We start from the raw sequence: 19,977 nt of genomic DNA on the forward strand, positions 1-19,977 counted from the left end.
CATCGACCCGTGCGCCGCCAGGAGCGACCCCGTGGAGACGGTGTGCGAGCTGACTGACATGGACAGCTACGCCAACTACGCCCAATTCCGGCCGATCGCCGGCTGGGACTTCTACGAGAAGGACGCCTCGTCGTACTGCTCTGGCTGGGACAACGGCTTCTACGACTCCCAGAACTTTGGCTACGCTTGTGAGTATGGTTCGGCTCATTACTGCTGCGGCGCGTCACGCATACTTTTCCGAAACGCCAGGCTGACGGCGGGCTGCAAATTAAGTCTTAAAGAATATACTACTGGTGCTTGTTCTGAGCGTGCCAAGGCTGTTCTGTGACGTGAGTAATCGCTGGCAGACGATAATAACAAATATATATATATATATATATATATATATATATATATATATATATATATATAGCAGGTATATACAAAGTAGTAAGTATACGTAAGTAGGCATATACTAGGTGTACCAGAAATCCCATGACCCCTAAAATATGAGACAAAGTCTCATAATAGATGTTTCTGATCTCAGAAGGTCGAAGAAAAATATTTTGGCATTGCTTGAAACCACGTGAAGCATTGTTTCGGGCTGGCGCCAATTGTTTGTTAGGAACCTTCTGTTGCTCGCTGTAATTGTGGAAAGAAAAGCTGAACCATGCCGAGCGAGTTGCACATTTTATGAACAGAACGAAGAAGTAGGGAATACTCTGAATGTATGACACTGTCCTGCAAGGCCTCTCTAAACAATGTATATAAATGCAAAATATAGAAAATGGGGTGAAATGAAGCGGACGTAAGCACACAAGGTTCCACTTCAAGTATCGTGCATAATAACAATCAAACATATTTTGGTCAAGTATGAAGGCATTTTGTCTCTTTCATGGCAATGATAGTCTCCCAAGCTTTATCACAAATTTTAGGGGACGTGCGTTAGGTTCGGACAGGTTGATATTGATCGCTGGATCCATAAATGCTTCCCTGTGTGAAATCAATGTATCTCAATCGACGAGTTCCGTCCACTCTCAGTCCACAACTCGCATTTATAGAGTGAGTAGGTTTCACTCGACAGCCCACCGTGAGGGACACTCATCTGTTGCGACAGTCCCGTTCTACGCACAGCCGGTTGCGCTCGCCAAACGGCGGCGGCGCGTCACGAGCCGTGACGGCAGGACGGCGCGCGCCGTGACCGGCGGCCTTGGCCCGGCGGTCATGCCCGGTGGGCGACCTCGCTAACGTGGCGGCCGCGCCCCGCAGACTGCTCGCTGCGCGTGCGAGACAACACGCTGCTGAACGTGAACGCGGTGCGGCGTGACATCACTGCGCGCAGTCTGGCCGAGTGTGAGCAGGCCTGCCGCGACGAGCGCAACTTCCGCTGCGAGACCTTCTCATTCGGGTCAGTGCCGGGTCATCGGGTCAGTGCCGGGTGCCGAGCCGGCGCGCTCCGAAACGCTGCGCCACACATACTCATGCAGCGCATTGGCCTTAGCATGACCTATGGCACCGTGATTGTGTGTGGGAGTATCACTTTGTGTCCTTTAACTGTATGTACACTAGGTACCTGATCGCATCACTATCAATTTGATCATCAATATCGCCATCACATTGGCTTCAAATGGACGTTTCTCATTCCAGTTCATTCCTTAACATAAAATTATTTTGGAACAGGCTAAACATTTTTATGTTGCTATCAGGTGCGCGTATCAAGATGGCCAAAACCAGGAAATAAATCGGGATCGGGGGTAGGTTAGCCAGCTATATTTGCTCAGCCTCCCCCGACTGATTTTAGAAAGTGACACCCCTGCTTGTGTCGCACAAGCAGAGCGCCCTTCGCGCCATGAATGAAAGACCTCGAGCAACTGACGGATATTGTATCCAGACATATGTTCCTGGAGGCCAAGGACGCATAAATGATCCCATAGCGTCCCACGTTTATGGGATTCTGGGATAGGACTTTGAGATTGTATCCCGAGACCAGATCCTGAGATCAAATCCTGAGATCTTTCGGGGTAGGGTGTGGGGGGTCTCGCGGCACATGTCTGCTTTGTAACATAGTGATAGAACTACCCGCCTGTCACCCCTCTAGCTCTGCTTCTAACTCGTAGTCCCCCACACGACGTAACGGAGCTTTTATGGTAACGCCCCCAAAGCGCGCCCGTCAGGGTATGGACCGTTGCCTTGTCGAAGGACAGGCTCCGCTTGCCGCAACGCTTTACGACCCGTCAGTTCTAGGCCGCGCACAGGCTGTTTGATAATTACGGCGGTCCTGCTGAACGCTGTAGCTCCAAAAACCCACATGGGCTCCCTCGTTCGGGCAGGAGTGTGACTGATAGCAGTAATACACCATCTCCTAAAGACAATATGCGGAACGGATCACAGGAATGGTAAGAGCGCCCGTCCCATCGCAACGCGTCGGGGCGGGCCCACACACGAAACCCACCCTCCAAACACGCTGACAACGCCCTCTAGCTCCCGTAATCTCGCCACTCCCCACGGCGGCGCCGCGCGCGCCCGGTGACGCCGACCCGACGCGTCGCCAGGGTGCTACCGGGCGGGCGCGCCTTCTCCTGTCACCTGACGGACCTGCGCATCGGCGAGCTCTCGCCGCGCGACATGGAGCCACGCGCCAGCTTCGAGATCTACGACTTCCACGGCAACGGACGCGAGTGCGACCGGCCCAACGACCAGTTCGACTACAGGTCAGTACCACCAGCACGACTACAGGTCAACACGATCAGCACGGCTACAGATCAGTGCCACCAGCACGACTGCGGGTCCTTATGACCAGCACGACTACAGATCAGTACGACCAGCACGGTTACAAATCAGTACGACCAGCACGACTGCAGGTGAGTAAGACCAGCACGACTAAAGGCCAGTACGACCAGCACGACTGCAGGTCAGTACAACCAGCACGACTACAGATCAGTACGACCACCACGACTACAGATCAGTGCGACCAGCACGACTACGGGTCAGCACGACCAGAAGGACTGCGGATTAGTCCATTGGCGTGTCAGCCCCGCCGGCAGCACGTCCAACCATCTGAGCTCTGTCCCAGTGTGACCGTTCGCCGACACGCGGTGCTGTTTGTGACGCCCCGAGGCTGGCCGCCCCGCCGGGAGCAGACGAGCCGTGCCGTGTGTGATGACCCACGCCTGGGCCCGGTAGGCACGGCCACCTGGAGACGTGTTCGGGCCGGGCGTGTGCGCGCGGTCCGTGCCGGATTGACCGCTCCGGCGGCTACTGGTACTGCTTCACCGACAACAACGAGGCCGTCTGGGACTACTGCTGCGACCCGGACAGTCCCTGCCAGGTCGATCCCCACATGGCCATGGAGACGTACGTACAACGGCACCCATTGGGAGCAGAGCACGCGGTTCCTTATCCGCATGTGAGGGCGGATAGAGAACGCACATGAGCGCTCGCCTATCAGGGTAAGTTGTCCTAGGCATGTCGTCTCATCGCGCCCCCATATCGCGCAAGGGATGCAGTAGCTTACGACAAAGTTGTGAATCTTTCACGGCGAGTTCCTACCATTCATTCACACTTGCTCATGGTTTTTCGGTCATCTGGGAATCGCTGGGGCCGCCTAGCTGACCTCTGTGCTTGTTTTAACACGTCGATCGCCCTGCGCAGAAGCTGAGTCAATGTCGATCACCTGGCTAGCCGGTGCGTTGTACCCTACAGGTGCCACGTGACCCAGCGGCGCGGGCTGTACCGCAATGCCGGCCTGGACACAGCCTGGCGGCCTTGCACTTACCGACAGAGGTACGCCTACCTCACGCGCAACTCCACCGATCACATTGTGGATGACGTCAACACGACCGCCACCGACGTCGGCTCGGTAGCCGGCACCGCTGCAATCAACAACCAGCTGCTGGAGACCATTGACCTGGAGCGCGAGCAGAGCAAGGACAAACACTAACCGAGCCCGCGACGGCCGGCCCGACGGTAGCGGCATTATATGTATAGTACACAGACTGAGGACGGCGCAGACCTCGGTCGGCTACGGCAGAACCCGTGCTGCCATCTAGCGAACGCCGCGGGAAGCTGTGGTGGCTAGCCCGTCCCCTGCGTGGATTGTTACGGTTACCGCGAGTCTGCGAAACGCCAAAGAGACGCGCGTCATAGCCATGTGTATGCTTCTTCTGGTGGCGGCGATCAGCACCCATTCTTGCGTATTGGTGTCTATCTCACTGAAGGTTTTGCACTCAGAGATTTGTCGGCGCGAGGTGTCTGTCGTGACGGCCACGCATGCGACGCAAGCTGGGAGGCAACGGCGTGCCGTGGCTTGGACGGCGCGCCCCTCCCGTGTATCCCGTCGCAAGGCCCGAGGCCGCGCGCCAGCCTCCACGCTGGCGTGTGAATGCCTAATGGTTGCGACACAGAGTAGCGTTGACGTGGTGAGATGTACGCGAACTGCTTCACAGCAGGGATCGACAGTCGGCAGAAATACAGCTCATCAATCATTCGCCGTCGACACTTCTGAGACTTGATCCATCGCTCGTTACCGGCCGGCGCTCGGTGGGGCGGCACACAACCAGGCATGAGGCGGGACGCCATCTGAGTCACCAGATCTGATATGCTGTGAACAACTTAAGACGTGTTGAAGATAAGAGCTTCAAACATGTTGGGCGTTCTATCTAGCAATACTTTTGCAGCATCGTTCTTTTCACGCTCCGTTAAGCGGTACGGACAGTTGTCTAGTACGGTGCGTTCGAAGCCCAACGGATCTGCAGGTGGCTGTCATGGGTCTGCCGCAGTCAAAGAGAATAACTGTACCTCTCGACATAAAATACTTTGGAACAGTAGTCCGCCTCGCAAGCGTACGGGAAAGAAAAAAATAAACAGGTAACAACACTATCTGGAGGGTCGGGAGCATGCAAAGCATGCAATGCGCTGAGATGTCTTCGGCATTACAAAAAGGAGCCGAGCCCATGTTTCTAACCCCGGCTGCGAACTCGAACGACGTGTGTCCGATTCCTTCGTTTATCTCGTCTTGCTCTTTGTCTTTTTGCAGTGGGTTGAGAGGGTTGGCCTGAGAACTAAGAAACACTTGGTCACAAAACGCTGAGTATCACGTACACTATAGTGATTCAGTTTCCTGTCAGCATGATATCATGTGGTCCCGCCTTTCATATCTTATTCATCATTCATGTAACAACCTGGTCACAAGCACTTTTCCCAGCTGTACGAATACTGCGCACTATCCAACTGACCATGATGCATTCAAGTGCGCTTGCTTGGAATTAACGTCCCCAGAACGAGCTAAGACTCTAAGGCTTAAGGCCCATGAGAAGACGACCGCTAAGGCAGTGCTGCGACGGACCGCCTACTCGGCTCGGCACTGCTCCCAGTCGGGCCAGTACTTGTCCTTCATACGCTCGTGGTACTGAATGAGAGCGCCGTGGCTGCTACGCACGTAGCGCTCGACCTCCGGCGCACAGGCGTAGATGACTTGGGTCAGCTGGGCGAACACAGCCGCGTCGTACGTGGTCGGCGTGCTGTCCAGCAGGAACGGCTTATCGCCCAGCACATCTTCCAGCGCCCGCAGCTCGCGACGCAGGAAAAACATTGTCTCCTCCTCGCTGAAGCGGCCCATGCCCACAGTATAAAAAAATTTCTTCATCGCCGAGAAGAAGAAGAGGGTTAAGATAACAAGCAGAGCTCGATACTTCTTGGGGACGCATTTTACCATGTAACAGCCACGGTCGAGGACGTAGCGCTTGTAGAACACAGCCAAGGCAGTGTGCTCGTCGAGCATCACCTGAACGGCACGCCCCACGGCATGCTCTGCTGGCGTGAGCTTCTCCTTCAACGGCTTCCCGAAGTGTTGCGTCAAAACATCGATGATAAGCTCCGAGTCGGACAGCTCCTGTCCGTTGAAGGTGATCCAAGGACACTTATTACGTGACCCCTGTGGCTCTTCCGTGTCCACCACGTACTTGATGCCCGCCATGCGCAGGAACGTCTCCAGCTTGAGCGCGAACGGTGATAGGTTGGGACAGTTGGTGCCACGTTCGAACTGGTGCAGCACCACCACGTCCTTCCCGGCCTGGTTCCAGCGCTGCCGGCGCTGGTAGCGCCTGTAGCGGCCGTACACTTTGAGGCCGATGCCGAGCAGGGCGGCGCCCAGCAACACCTTGCCCACGCGACGGCCGCTCTCGCCGCGTGCACACTCGGACACACTGCTCCACACGGCACCAGGGCGGAACGCCGGCATTGCTGACCGGTGCATCATCGTGCGTCAACTACCGCGGAATAACTCGTGTCCACAGGCGGCCACCGCGCGGCGGGCACTGGCGGACGGCGCGTGGTAACTGCTCAGTCATTCCCAGACAGGAGGACAGAGGGCGCCGTATCGGCCGCCGCTCCGCCAGATAGCCGCACCGCCCGGCAGAGGCTCCGGTCTCTCCCGACTGAGCCGCGGCGCACAGAGGCGCCGCCAGCAAATGATCTTGGGGAGGCTGAAAATGCATTTCTGATAGCGGTCGATTCCGTGTACCGTCGGTTTGTTTTCACGTATTTCATAATTCTACCGTGTAGTCATGACGACAGTCAACCTAAAAGAAATACTATAATTATGCCACAAAGGTCACTATATTTCGGCGGACATGCTCTCTTCAGCAATGAATGATATTATCACCCAAAGAGGTCATGTCTTAATCTGAAGAGGGCATGCCTGCCGAAATAAAGTGGAATTTGCGGCTCTTTTTGTAATTCTTGCAGTTTGAGACCAAGTCAGCGGTAACAGCCTTTTTCCTCGCAGAAAAACCTGGAGAAAGGAGATATAGTTGGGTTGATATTTCGGCAATATGTCCTTACCGAAACAAGGGCAGAAGGCAAGGCAACCAGGCCGGCAAGGGCGTGGTGGTGCTGCACCAGTTTGAACGTAGCACTCCTATTGTTTCGTTAAAGGCATGTTGCCGAAATATCAACCCAACTATATCTCCATTCTCCTGGTTTTTCTCCGAGGAATAATGCTATTACTACTGGCTTATCAATGTGAATGATGTTTCTCGCTAATGCGCTGAACAACTTACGTCAGTTTGAGACTACAATCAAGAGTGTACGGTATAATATTGATAGAAATGAACGGTCTTATGGAGTGTCTGCTATCGATATAAGATAGTTCATTGTTCACATTGAAGCGCTATCGATACAAACATTAGACTGCAAATGTGCTGAGCTGCGAGCCATGATATTGAGATGGCTTTGAATGGTAGATTTCCTGAAACCTGAACAGGCATTGCTTTGAGAGGAGAATCACTCATTTTAGGCTCTCCAGAGATAAGCTATCTCCATATTAAGCGGCTGAGGGGCGTTTGAAGGTAGTTGAAGCACGTCCGAGCTGACTGGATGTGCTTCACTTCGGATGGGAGTCATATCCACCATGCGAAAAGCACTCCAGCGTCATGTGATGATAGTTCAATCAAATTAACGCGCGTCCGGGTGGCCAGTTGGATACCGTTCGCTCGGGTGGGTGTCACTTTGACCCCACTGAGATCTGAGGATCCAAGAGAGATAGAAACACAAAATTCACAGAATGTGTTGACCTATGCGTGTACTCACTTAGGTCAAAGTGCGATCATCCTAGGTCAAGATTTTCGGGTCAAATAAGGTCAAACAAAGTCAAACTCTAAGTTGGTCTTCAAATTGTGCTCAGAACCTAAATGCCTGTTCTAAGCAAAATGTCATACGTTCATTCAAGAAAAGTGATCTTTTTTATTTTCGAAGGACAGTGGTGACCAAAGTAATACAAGACCGCTTTCAGTTTTGCATTTGAATAGGCGACAAAGATTACGCTAGGCAGCATATCACTAAAAACAAAATGTTGACCTGAATCATTTTAGGTCATTGACCTGTTCTGACCTTAAAGAAGTCCACTGATGGTGTATAATGTAGTTCTTGTTGTAAATAAAATGGAAATGGACGCCAGAGACTACCCCATACGGCAAGCCCGAGAGTAATAAAACAGGTTGGTTTTGACCTTGGTCCGACCTTCATACCTGACTCTAGGATCAATGTAATTTGCTCATTAGATTATTGTGTCGCTTAAGAAAGTGTGTCAGAGATGTATGGCTTCGTCTAACACTCCACTGTTGGATCAGATTGAATGATTCCCTAGAAATTGCCTTCGCTGAAGCCATGGCCTGATTTTGACCAGCCATAGGTCCTGCGATCCTTACAAGGTACAGTGCGTATTAAGAAAAAGCTCAGAATGAGGCGCTGGATGTTGAGCCTAGTTCATTTCGCACGCTAGCTCACAGGCTCCAGGGACCATTTGAGACTCCGGTTGTCTCGCGTGCCTGAGAACGAAGGGAGTAGCAGAGTGATAGGCTGCAACTCAAACTGGTCGACACCATTCACTTGGTCGAGAACAATTGGCACATAATATGGCTTTTTCCAGGGACCATGGGCACGATAAAAAACCATGGCCGCAAGCCACTGACAAGATGCTTCGTTTTAGAGAATGATGCGGCCCGAGTCACGGCAAGCCGTACAGTGGACACCCAGGCAAGCCGTACAGTGGACCACCCCATACCGTGCAGTATCGGAAGGCTGTTGGGCGATAAGACTATCGTGGACGGTAGATTGCAACTTGCATGATGAAACCAGGGTGCTCATGTGACCCAAGCACCTCCGCCACGCGAAGACGCGACGCTCGGGCGGGGCATGCACCTCTATGGATGGCTCTTCAATATTAGACAGACGAACAGTCGGCCACTCCGCCGTCTCCGCCCTCGAAGGTCGACCACCAGCATGCGGCACGAAGGATGGAGGTGGCACGCAGCAGGGAGGCAGTAGAAGACGAAGTGAGACGGAAAACTTTTACCGACGGCTTCTCTGAAGAGGAGTTTGGGTGGGCGGCAATGGTGCCATCAGAAGAAACGACATGGAGCATACGCCGCTCGGAGCGTACCTGTTGGCCGGCGGACAGACTCACACCACTACGTTTGGTGGCACTCCTGGCGGCGGCTCAGAACGTGACTAACGCCCAAAAGGACAGGGAACCCTCAGATTGTGCTCGGATTCCCTCTCCCTCATTGCCTACCCCAACAGAAGCGAAGAAAAGCGAGTTGGAAATCATCTCGGAGATATGATCTCCCCGGGCCAGCCTGAGCCGCCATAAGAAGAACGTCCGAGTCGTCTGGGTTTCAGGTCGGCAGAATCGAGGGCAACGAGAAGGACGGACCAAAGCGCTCAATTGGGGGCGGGGGAGGGAGGTCGTCAGCCTGGCCCACAACGTAAAGGCGGCGACCCCTCCTCGGCTAAAGCGGTTCCACGAAGTGTGTGCCTGAAGAGAGTGGTCGTATACCTGCCACACGACCGCGCCGCCCGAGCATGCCCACAGGGGAGTGACCGGGTGCCCCAGCTTGCAGTATGAGGATGACTGGTCCTGACACGAGCAAGTGATGCTGGATCAGCCCCACCAGCCAACACCTGCTACCCTGCCTCGGTGGAACAGGCCCGTAATTACGGCCTGAACCGTGGAGTGTGGATTGCTGGATGACACAGAACGCCGAACCTGTGACTGTCAGCACTGCCAAGCAGCGTGGCCTTGTCCACGCTACATCGCTGGTGGTGATGCAGAACCACCCAGACGACGTGGTTCGCTTTCCCGCGCCGGAGTGGCCTCCTGCGGCGGGGGGGGGGGGGCGATGATCGGCCGCCGGGTTTGCCGGACGACAGAAGAAGAAGAGGCAAGCTACAATCGCCCTGGACACTTGTTAGACAATGTGGTAAGCGGCAGGTCATGCGCGGCTCAGTTTATCGGCCTCGAAGGCGCGCTGTGGTTGACCTGAGGGCGGACTTGGCTGGTTCGGAGAAGCGGTACCAGCGTTTGTTGATTGGTCAACCTCCTTTCTAAGGTTGAAAAATGTGCCGATGTGCCCGTGACCTTACGAAGTCTGACTGTGATAGTGGGAAGACGTGAATAGTTAACCTAGATAGTAAGAATTAATTTGCATTGCATTTTCCTTTTCATCTCCAGAATATATCCATTAGGATCCATTATAGACATTTTCCATTGTTAATTATTACAATGTACTCAAGCGCAGTGGCAACCGGCCCTGTACTTTCAGTCCGCACCGGTTTGTGCCTGCTTTGATTTCTATGTCCACCAGATTTCGCCCACCGCCTGTTGCCGGTGGAGCCCGTGCTCTGTACGACATTGCACGATATTGGCACACCTTCTGATCACCTCGATCTCATTAGAGCTTTTTTGAATATGGCGCCAATATCTGTAATTGCGGCCGATAAGTGGCAACATTTTGTCCAGGTGGTCTCTCCCATCACTGACACTCACGCCTCGGTTCACTCGACACGCCCCCCCCCCCCCCCCCCCCCCCCCCCCCCCGTGGGGACTGATGAAACCCGCGACCTGATGCAGCGCCTGTGGCGGCCCTAGCGCGACACGGTGACGTAACACGGCGCGCCACGTCACCGCGCGTCACCGTCCTGCACCGTGCAGCACGGTGACGTAAGGATGGGAGCCAGAGGTGTGGGCCCAAATGCCGGTGGAGGGGGTCTGAACCTCGTTTATGGTTACAGTGCTCTCGCAAACTCTGTGAGGAGGTCTGTCAAGAAAAGGGGAGGGGCCATAGGGGCGACGCAGACGTGGTGCGCGGCCGAGGTAGTGTAGTCCACACACTTAACCAGACAGCAGAATCGTCTACGAATAATGACCTATCAATCAAGGACGTCACTTAAAACACTTTCGGGACACTGAAAAACACTGAGCCCCCTCCTCGCCCGTCTCAATGCTGATGAGAGCCCCCTGCTCCCATCACTCCTCTGAATCCCCTCAATGTAACCCATATGAGCAAAGATGTGATACTGCGCCGAATCAATACAGAACAATTGTCTTAACTATTAGTATACTAGGTAATAGGTACCACAACAATTTACTAGTATCGTGATATTGTTTGCCAAATGATATTATGTTGCCACCTCATGTACTTGCCATACTGGCTCGTTCATATGTGAAGCCAGTTTGCAAGTATTTGACTAGTTTTCCAAAAGGTAACGCCTGGATTGTGATAAAGAACAATTCACGGCAACATACGGTAACTTTGAGAAGTACATGGTCGCCCAGATAAAAAATAGCATATGTTTTCCTCCAACCGAAGCATAATCACGGTTGTGGTTCTTATGCAATACGATCACCGACAGCAGTAGTCATGAGGAATCCCAAGGTCAGACTAAGATGTTTTTCTGTGGACTACACCGAATTCTAAGCTTCTCACAAAAAGGCAGCCAACATGAGCTTGAAATGGGGTCATTCTTCCGCAGAAAAACAATTTTGGATCTACGAGATGCATTTTCCTTAGTGTTTAAAATAAATCAACGTAAAATAAATCGATGTAAAATGAGTTGCCCAAAATCCGGAAGAAGTCAAGCTTTGGGGAAAGGTTAGTCAATCTTTTTGGCTGATCCCTCCCGAACCGATTCAAGAAACTGGCACCACTGTTTTCAGTGTTAAATGCTAACGCTAACTTATCTATGTTTGTCGTCATTGCGAACAATGTCATGCCTGGAACGCCAGCTTGAGCCCAACCTTCGTATTTTCGCCGGAATCGAGTTCAAAGATTTGTGCTTGCGTGCGCGCGTGTGTGTGTGTGTGTGACCATGGAACTCAATGACAATCCAGTTGATGAGGGTAAAGCTGCTATGGCTCTCACCCTAGCGGGAAGGGCGGACAGCGTGGGTGATCGAGCCCCGTACCCTTGGTTCTCCACACGCGTAGCTTAACCACTGCGCTACCGGCACCCAGGCGACAGGATCCTTCCAGACAGATTTCGGTACGCAACTAGTTTTGTGGATACCATGCATAGGCGTGAGAAAGCTTGGGGGGGGGGGGCGTAAGTGGCACGCCAGCCGCACTGTCCGAGTCCGCCGAAAAACCCTTTGATGACTCTTTTTTGATGGTGCATTAACAATCGTCTTTAGCATTAAATGTTGCCACCCTCACCCCTGAGACGTCCCTTCGTCCATAATACCACGTGACTGTGACTGTCTGCCTACTGCAATCAGCTTTACGTAGGTCACTGATTATCAGGACCAAACAATGATTAGGATTCAATTCGCATTTCCCAGAAGATTGATGGCTCATTGCCCCAAATGCCTGCATCGCAATGCCTTGATCAGAGACATAGCCAATGGGCAGGGGCAATGCCTCCTCCAAGAGCAGAAGTTTACACTAGACACTAGGCATTTCAAATGTCCTCCAAGTTCAGGGTATTTTCCAGAAAATTTGTTATTTGGTCCACACCTAAGCAAAAGAATATATATTGTGTCTGATCCTAGTTGTCGGGTAACGAATGCTTTTCGTCTTTGTTTGTGAGTTGTGCGGTGCGCCGAAAGTTTGCAAATAAAAAAGTGAGTTTATGGCCAAGACAAGTAATTCTGCACCTTGTTGGACGCATGCCACACCGTCGGGCACAGGCGTGGGAACGTTTCAAAAAGTGAGGGCTAAGCTCAGGGCGTACTTCAGGGAATCTTTTCTGGAAAGCCAGCCAGATGACCGGGGGAGGGGAGGTTAAAAGTGGAGATTGTTATCGCTATTTGTTCAAATGTCATCGCTATGGCTGCTATGCTAGATATGTATCTAGAGCTTTTTATACTGGTGTGCAATCTTGCCTAGTCCACTCATCTATGTCGTTCGACAAATAAGGTCATCCAGCTTCCAAGATTATTCGTCCATTTCAACAGTCTTTCCTGGGGAGGCGAAATTCCACGACCGGGTGGGCATTTTTGGTCATTGAGGAGGCATCAGCCTTTACAGGGTAGACGCCAGAATACGGCCTGGATATAGGCTGGTGAGGATTTTAACTGTGAATCGATGGCTCACAGTGCAACAGGTTTTTCATGCGCCTTCATTTCGCTGGCTGCTTTCAAGAGATGAGACTTGTTGCAGCATTTTACTCGGAAACAAATTTGGAAGCTTGAAAATGCCAAAAACAGTGTGAAAAAAGCATTACAACTGGACCGTCTCCTTTAAAAATCAAGCCACAGTAATACATATGTCGGACACATGCAATAATATTTTTCCGAGTTATGTTCCCTTTAATCACACCACTGCAGAAAAACTCCGGGAAGCTGCCTGGCTTAGGTATGATTGGTCCAACGGACATTTGTCACCAGAACCCATCATTAAACGAATGCGACTTGATTTGCTTTTGTGTGCAGGCAGGTGCATGGCAAGAGCCTTGCCAAGGGGGAACACGGGGTTGACAAAAACCCGTCTTATGGTGGCCGCCCCCCCCCAAAAAAAAATCCGAATAAACCAACTTATCCAACTTAAAACCAACTTACTTGTTAACAAGAGACACGATTTTTTCGTTTTATTGCTTTTCTTACCTTGTCACCGGAACAGAAACCAGAAGCTACCATGAGGTTAATTCTGTTTTTATTTTGAAGTCAATAATCTGCAAAAATGATGCGTTCAACGACCGCATAGATTAAATCACCGGCGCCCTTCGTTTGCATTGGTTTAGTGAACTCTTTCTAAGCCGATAGAATTCAGAAGCTTTGTCAGATTTTTTTATCTGGGTTCTATAGACATTAAGGACATCGCGAAGGTAAATTGTGGATCGGTATATTTGATCGAAATTTGAAAATGAAAATTTGATTGTAGATGGAGTGGTCAACAATGTGTATTAACATGGCCAAGCCATGTTTGTCTGGAGATGTTTAATATTCAGTCAGAATCGATTAGCGGTACATTTTATGTAACGTGATTTTTTAAATACACGCTCGTAAATCCTAGCAATACAAACCTTGACATCAGACGTTGCAGTCTCCACAGACCGCGGAGCGTTAGACCAATGTTTAACTTTGAGCCGTGGCCTACCGGTGGACAAAAATGACGATGCTTCTGAAACAATAAGCTTTAAACACTCAAACAAATCAGTGATGCAAGTTATGGGACGTAACTTTGAGCAAGCGCACTCGCAAATCTCAGAAACATGCACTTCGACAACAGGCGTTGCAGTCTCCATAGGGAGCGCAGCGTCGGTTCAGCGGCTAATACTGAGCTGTGACCAATGAGTGGAAGAAAATGGTGACGCTTCTGAAAGAAGTACCGTTGAACGCTTCAGGACAGCGCATGTTACATTTAGAAGACGATCTGAGCGCATATTTCACGTGCGCGATTTTTAGACTGATGATAAGAACGGATTAACCCTTAAAGCACTGCGATCTGGTGGTGGAACTGGAAGAGTAAAGATAGGATCTCTATTTTTCGTGTTTCTGTAGCTAAGAATCCGTCCAGAAGACAGATAAACACGGTGCCCGCCGTCTGTTGGCGTTTGCGGTAGCCGACGCCGTTCGGTTTACAGAAGCTGCAGCCCAGGTCATTGCTGTCCTTGCCCTTGAGGTTGCGAGCAGGCATATTCAAACATTTCTAAGTTATTTGTTTAATAATCCATTCTTACGAATTGAAGCTCTCAGGCAAGCACGGGCTGCCAATGTTCACATTTTTCACCCATTTTACCCACCCTATTCAAAAATGATGAAACCTCCACTCTATTCAACGATAATGGGGCCTCTTATTCCCTTCTGAGCAAGGGGCCCCTTGAGTAGAACACCAGGGCACATTGCCGTTCCCGGTCAAGTGCTGAAGGACCATTCCGTCTCATCGCGAAGTGCCTTTTGGCTGTCATTCTGGTGACAGGCGGCGGGTCTCCTGGTCGATCCGGAGGCCATTAGAAAGATATATCGTGCCACATTGTTCCCCCCTCTGACACAGGAGACCTTCTGATCCGCAGAGTTGGTTCTGGGTCAGGACAGGAGCCCTCATTGACGCAACAACGTCCCTGATCGCCGCGGGTGATCCAATGGTTGCCACGTGGAGTACAGTTCCGTGTTTTTGTGTTCTTCAGAGATATTGAGGGCTCACTGAATGTATATCGCTAACGAAATGGGTCCCAAATTTGCAATAATAAGGTTAATCCATGTTCGTCTTAAAATGTTCAAGATTCGGCCAAAATTGATTAGATCGGTCAGTATTGGTCAAAATTGGTCGGTCAGAATTGATTACTGATAAAAACCATGTAATGTGGTTTTTAACATACACGGGTCAGTCATAACAACAACAGCCTCGACGCCCGGCATTGCAGTCTCTGTAGGCTGCGTGGCGTCGGCCTGCGGCTGGCATCTAGCGATGGCCAATGAGCAAGCGAAAAGATGACGCATTCTGAGGAAGATGGCTGGTAAACTAGGTAAATCGGGATGTAGGTCTAATGTAGTGCAGAAGTGAGCTAAACACACCCTGAACCTAAAGAGTGGGGGGGGGGACAGTTAACACTGCTGGCCCCAACCTTGAAAAGTGGTTGGGCCATGGCCCTCTGCCCCCCTTCCTACACCCATGCCGTCGGGCCTCGCGCGTTCCTCCTCCCCTAAGAAAGGCCTGCGCCGCGACCGCCAACCATCGCGTTCAAGGTCAGACTGGCTGAGATGGAGAGCGAGCGGCCCGACGGCGCATGCGCCACCCGACGCTGGCAGCCCGCCATCGGTGACCCTGCTGATTTGGCATGACTGCGCAGTTACCGCAGTTGCCGCTCGTGCGCCGGGGACGGGTGGTGTGTGGTGGTCGCCTGCGGACCTGACCGATTCCTTGGCAGTTGACGCACGATGGTGCACCGGTCAGCAATGTCGGCGTTCCGCCCTGGTGCCGTGTGGAGCGGTGTGTCCGAGTGCGCACGCGGCGAGAGCGGCCGTCGCGTGGGCAAGGTGTTGCTGGGCGCCGCCCTGCTCGGCATCGGCCTCAAAGTGTACGGCCGCTACAGGCGCTACCAGCGCCGGCAGCGCTGGAACCAGGCCGGGAAGGACGTGGTGGTGCTGCACCAGTTTGAACGCGCCACCAACTTCCCCAATCTGTCGCCGTTCGCACTGAAGCTGGAGACGTTCCTGCGCATGGCCGGCATCAAGTACGTGGTGGACACGGAAGAGCCACAGGGGTCACGCAACAAGTGCCCTTGGATCACCTTCAACGGGCAGGAGCTGTCCGACTCGGAGCTTATCATCGACTTTCTGACGCAACACTTCGGGAAGCCGCTGAAGGAAAAGCTCACGCCAGCAGAGCATGCCGTGGGGCGAGCCGTTCAGGTGATGCTCGACGAGCACACCATTATGGCCGTGGCGTACAAACGCTACGTTCTCGACGGGTGGTCCTACATCATGGGGCGCTTCCCCAAGAAGTATCGGCTCATGCTCAGGCTCATGATGCCAATAAACTTCCCGAAGATAAAACATTTGTTCTACACTGTTGGCATAGGCCGCTTCAGCGAGGAGGAGACAATGTTTTTCCTGCGTCGTGAGCTGCGGGCGCTGGAAGATGTACTCGGCGACAAGCCGTTCCTGCTGGACAGTACGCCGACCACGTACGACGCGGCTGCGTTCGCCGAGCTGACCCAAGTCATATACGGTTGCGCACCGGAGGTGGAGCGCTACGTTCGCGCTAACTACGACGCTTTGGTGCAATACCACGAGCGTATGAAGGACAAGTACTGGCCCGACTGGGAACAGTGCCGAGCCGAGTAGGCGGTCCGCCGAAATGCTGTTCGCAGTGGATCTTGTGAACACTGAATAGTACACTGAGTAGTGCGTGATGTCTTTCTGTCACGTCTCTGACCATCTCTGCGATGTCATCTTAATGTGTATGTATATATATATATATATATATATATATATATATATATATATATATATATATACATGCGTATACATATATACACATCATTTCTTCCATATATATATATATATATATATATATATATATATATATATATATTATACACGCTTTCGCTCTCGCTCTTGCTCCTGCTCTTGCTCTTTCTCTTGCCCTTTCTCTTGCTCTTGCTCTTTCTCTTGCTCTTGCTCTTGCTCTTGCTCTTTCTCTTGCTCTTGCTCTTGCTCTTGCTCTTGCTCTTTCTCTTGCTCTTGCTCTTGCTCTTGCTCTTGCTCTTGCTCTTGCTCTTGCTCTTACTTTCGCTGTTACTGTTGTTGTTGCTCTCACTCTCGCATGGGCATGTTGCTGCCTGGCAATGCGCTGTTCGGCATCGGCTTCAAGATGTTGGGCCACTAGAACCAGGACCCCGCGGTCTTCTCCGCACTATATGTAGCTCTCCGGGATACGTGTAAGAAAGTCAACTTTTATTCGGTGGCGCCAGAAAAATGGCAAGCAGACGTAGCGTGCGAGGCGTCAACTATTTCACGTTGCAAATGCAAAGGCATTCATTGATTAAAACGGGATGACGGCAGGACGAGAACCACTGGAACAGATGGAAGAAGAAAGGTAGTAGGCCCAAGGAATGTGTTTTCATTCTTCACCCATGCGAGAGAAATTGGGGCGACGTAGTCGTGATACGGTATGAAAGACTGGAGGGGTCATGCCCATGCATTAAATATAACCTCTAACGCACATTGGGCGCTACGAAATCAGCCAGCCGATAACATATGTGAGACTTGCCAGCGGTCATCACGTAAGTAGCAGGGCCTGCAGGCGATGTGTTTTAGTAGTTCGTGCCAGCCGGTTTTATCTGGATACATCCAGCTGATGTAGACCGCTGGTCGTAAAAACCTGTTGAAGCACGTGAAAACCCAAGTGAAAGAAAAATGTGCCGCGTTTTAACAAGTGGATTGTAAAGTGCTTGACTACTTTATCTGCGCTCTCACCTGAAACTCGTCCAACTGTGGCTGCATTTAGTATAGGTTGATTAACTGCAGTGTTTCTAGTGTTTTCTATTTTCCAAATACACGCCTGTGGGGAGTTCCGCAACTATCTATGGTGAATTTTGGCCCTCAAATTTGCGCTTGGGTCTTGCGACAGTTTTTATTTATTATTATCGATCGCATCGATGGCTGTGGGTGAACAAATACAATGCTAAAAAATGAACCGATCGATGGGTGGAAAAGGACGGATGCGCTGGCTTTCATGTGGCGAGGAGCTGCGCGCTAGTGCATGTCCATTATCTTGGTTGGTACGACCTCGTGCGTATAGGGATTGCGCTGGCGGTAGAGTGGTACGCACTTTAAGATCCCTAGCGTAGTTCGAGGCGGAAAAGTATGATAGTCTGAACGTACCTGGTGTATCACTGACATCGCAGCAATAATTCCAGCGCACGTGCCCTGTTATTTCGAACGATGAATCCGGTGCACGTGCATTCGGAATTGGGTCATTAATTTCAGGGTGTTGGAATTTTAGCCGCTGGTAGCCACTGCCAGAACAATGAAGAACGATAACATTTTCCTAGAGCCTAGCGCAGCCGGCTGACACGACACAGTGGTTGCGCGACATCTCAGTTTGAAGGCCAACACGAATAAATCGCGGCACGTATCAACTGACCAGCCTTACCATACATTCAACCCCATACAACCGTAGCCCCCAGCTGAATGTAAACAGAAAGGGAGATCAACAGTGGCCGCCGCTATCGACGCGTTTGCAAGCTGCTGTCAGCGCTGACAAGCGACTTCCTCTAACAGCCACCGTCTAGAGCTAACGATACCTTCTCGATGATGTCGGTGTGTTTGGTGGTGAATATTGCTTGGGGTCTATCCCATAACTTCGTTCTTCCATGCGCACCCAAGAAAATTTGGGGGCTGTGCAATATCTCGTCAGTGGAGGCGAATTGCTAGAAACCAATGACACAACAAATTCTCACTCGAAACTCCCTACCATTCCACGTGCACAGTCAAATATCTCAATTGACAATACACACTCCTTTAAATGTCAGCGATGAAACATGCCACTTTGACATGCATACAGTCATTTGTGAACAAAATATTTGCTACTTGACCCTGCAAAGAACTCTCCCTGTTGCGAGCCAAGTTAAAAGCTATCGATGGATTTTCGATTTTCTGTTTTCAGCGTAACACGTTTGACGAGTTCCATCCTTTTTGATGAGGGTTTGCTCCGCTGAGAAGTCTTCAAAATTGTTTGGCATGATGCCTTAATCACGGAAAAAACGTTTTGCCAAAACGTCATGCAAAATTCAGATTAATGGCTATAACTTGGTTCAAAATCGACCGATTTCAGAACTTCAGAACAAGACTCGTCTTGGCATCCCACGTTATATTTTGTTTATTGCAGAAAGATCCGTCAAGTAGTTTTCTTGCCGTATTAACTTACTTAAGGCCCCGAAAAGCGTTCAAACAATAACTTGCATGCGCATGAACGGGAATATAACAGCACCGCATATGCACCCACCGATTTCAGCTTCTGCGAAAACTTTGGGGGGATTTAGCGAAGACTTGCGGTTGCCTGGGGCATTAACCTAGAGAGTTATTGAACAGGCCAAAATTGAATTGGCCTGACCTATCGAGAAAAATTATTAAAACGCCAAAAATTATCAAAATGGCGTTTTAAAAGATCGCATTCCAAACGCGTTTGTGATAGGAGAAAATGGTTTTCACCATTGTATTCAGAATCGTTGGAACTCGTAAATAGAGACATTGCATGACCCTAGGTAAGCCAGAAGAGACTTAGCGTGACTTATAAAATCGAGGATAAAGCTGGTACATGGCAGGGATAAAATGGGCACCGAAAGGATACAGTCGGCCCATTTGTTTCAGTTCCACAATTTGCCACTTTGTAAACAAGTCACTTTGACGTTCTTCCGGAACTCCGCAGCGATGTCTGAATGACGAGTGTGTTAATGGACCTTACGTGCCTGCGGCGTCCTGGAATTACCGACCTAAGGGATAAAGCAACATGCTATGAGGGGGAATTTGTCACGCATTTTCCCCAAAATTTATGTCAATTTTTCACTCTACCTGATTTGATGACCTGATGTCCTTTTTTATTTGACCTTTGATAACCTGACCTGATATATTTATAGCCGTGTGCCAAATACTAAGCTTTCACGTAACCCCGATTTTTTTGGTCGCACCACGAGAGCACCGCACCGCCAACACAAAGCTTGGTACAAACACTAGTACGGACTGGTAGAGACTTTTACTTCACGTTTTTCTTTTACCCGA

At 50.9% G+C, this 19,977-nt stretch overlaps 3 protein-coding genes across 3 annotated transcripts in view; 2 read left to right on the plus strand and 1 right to left on the minus strand.

The window, feature by feature from the left end:
• LOC119109676 (uncharacterized) overlaps nucleotides 1-4,447 on the plus strand; it is a 71,277-nt gene extending 66,830 nt beyond the window's left edge. The window contains exons 17-21 of the mRNA XM_037233398.1: nucleotides 22-188; nucleotides 1,249-1,387; nucleotides 2,532-2,690; nucleotides 3,163-3,333; nucleotides 3,682-4,447. Of these exons, the coding sequence (XP_037089293.1) occupies nucleotides 22-188; nucleotides 1,249-1,387; nucleotides 2,532-2,690; nucleotides 3,163-3,333; nucleotides 3,682-3,919 (874 nt within the window). The 3' untranslated portion in view covers nucleotides 3,920-4,447. The remainder of the gene's footprint in view (nucleotides 1-21; nucleotides 189-1,248; nucleotides 1,388-2,531; nucleotides 2,691-3,162; nucleotides 3,334-3,681) is intronic.
• Nucleotides 4,448-4,981: 534 nt separating this feature from the next.
• Nucleotides 4,982-6,323, minus strand: LOC119110256 (failed axon connections homolog). The gene has a single exon (XM_037234016.1). The coding sequence runs from the start codon at nucleotides 6,233-6,235 to the stop codon at nucleotides 5,327-5,329; it is 909 nt and encodes a 302-aa protein (XP_037089911.1). The 5' UTR covers nucleotides 6,236-6,323; the 3' UTR covers nucleotides 4,982-5,326.
• A 9,307-nt stretch (nucleotides 6,324-15,630) lies between these two features.
• Nucleotides 15,631-16,539, plus strand: LOC119109421 (failed axon connections homolog). The gene has a single exon (XM_037233034.1). The coding sequence runs from the start codon at nucleotides 15,631-15,633 to the stop codon at nucleotides 16,537-16,539; it is 909 nt and encodes a 302-aa protein (XP_037088929.1).
• The last annotated feature ends 3,438 nt before the right edge of the window (nucleotides 16,540-19,977 follow it).

The sequence above is a fragment of the Pollicipes pollicipes genome, unplaced genomic scaffold, assembly GCF_011947565.3.
Source record: "Pollicipes pollicipes isolate AB1234 unplaced genomic scaffold, Ppol_2.1 Scaffold_7231;HRSCAF=8579_pilon_pilon_pilon, whole genome shotgun sequence".
In the NCBI taxonomy this organism is placed as follows: Eukaryota; Metazoa; Arthropoda; class Thecostraca; order Pollicipedomorpha; family Pollicipedidae; genus Pollicipes; species Pollicipes pollicipes.

What these genes read in the sequence shown, in the direction of transcription:
- LOC119110256 (XM_037234016.1), bottom strand. Translation starts at nt 6,235, where the DNA reads ATGATGCACCGGTCAGCAATGCCGGCGTTCCGCCCTGGTGCCGTGTGG.
- LOC119109421 (XM_037233034.1), top strand. Translation starts at nt 15,631, where the DNA reads ATGGTGCACCGGTCAGCAATGTCGGCGTTCCGCCCTGGTGCCGTGTGG.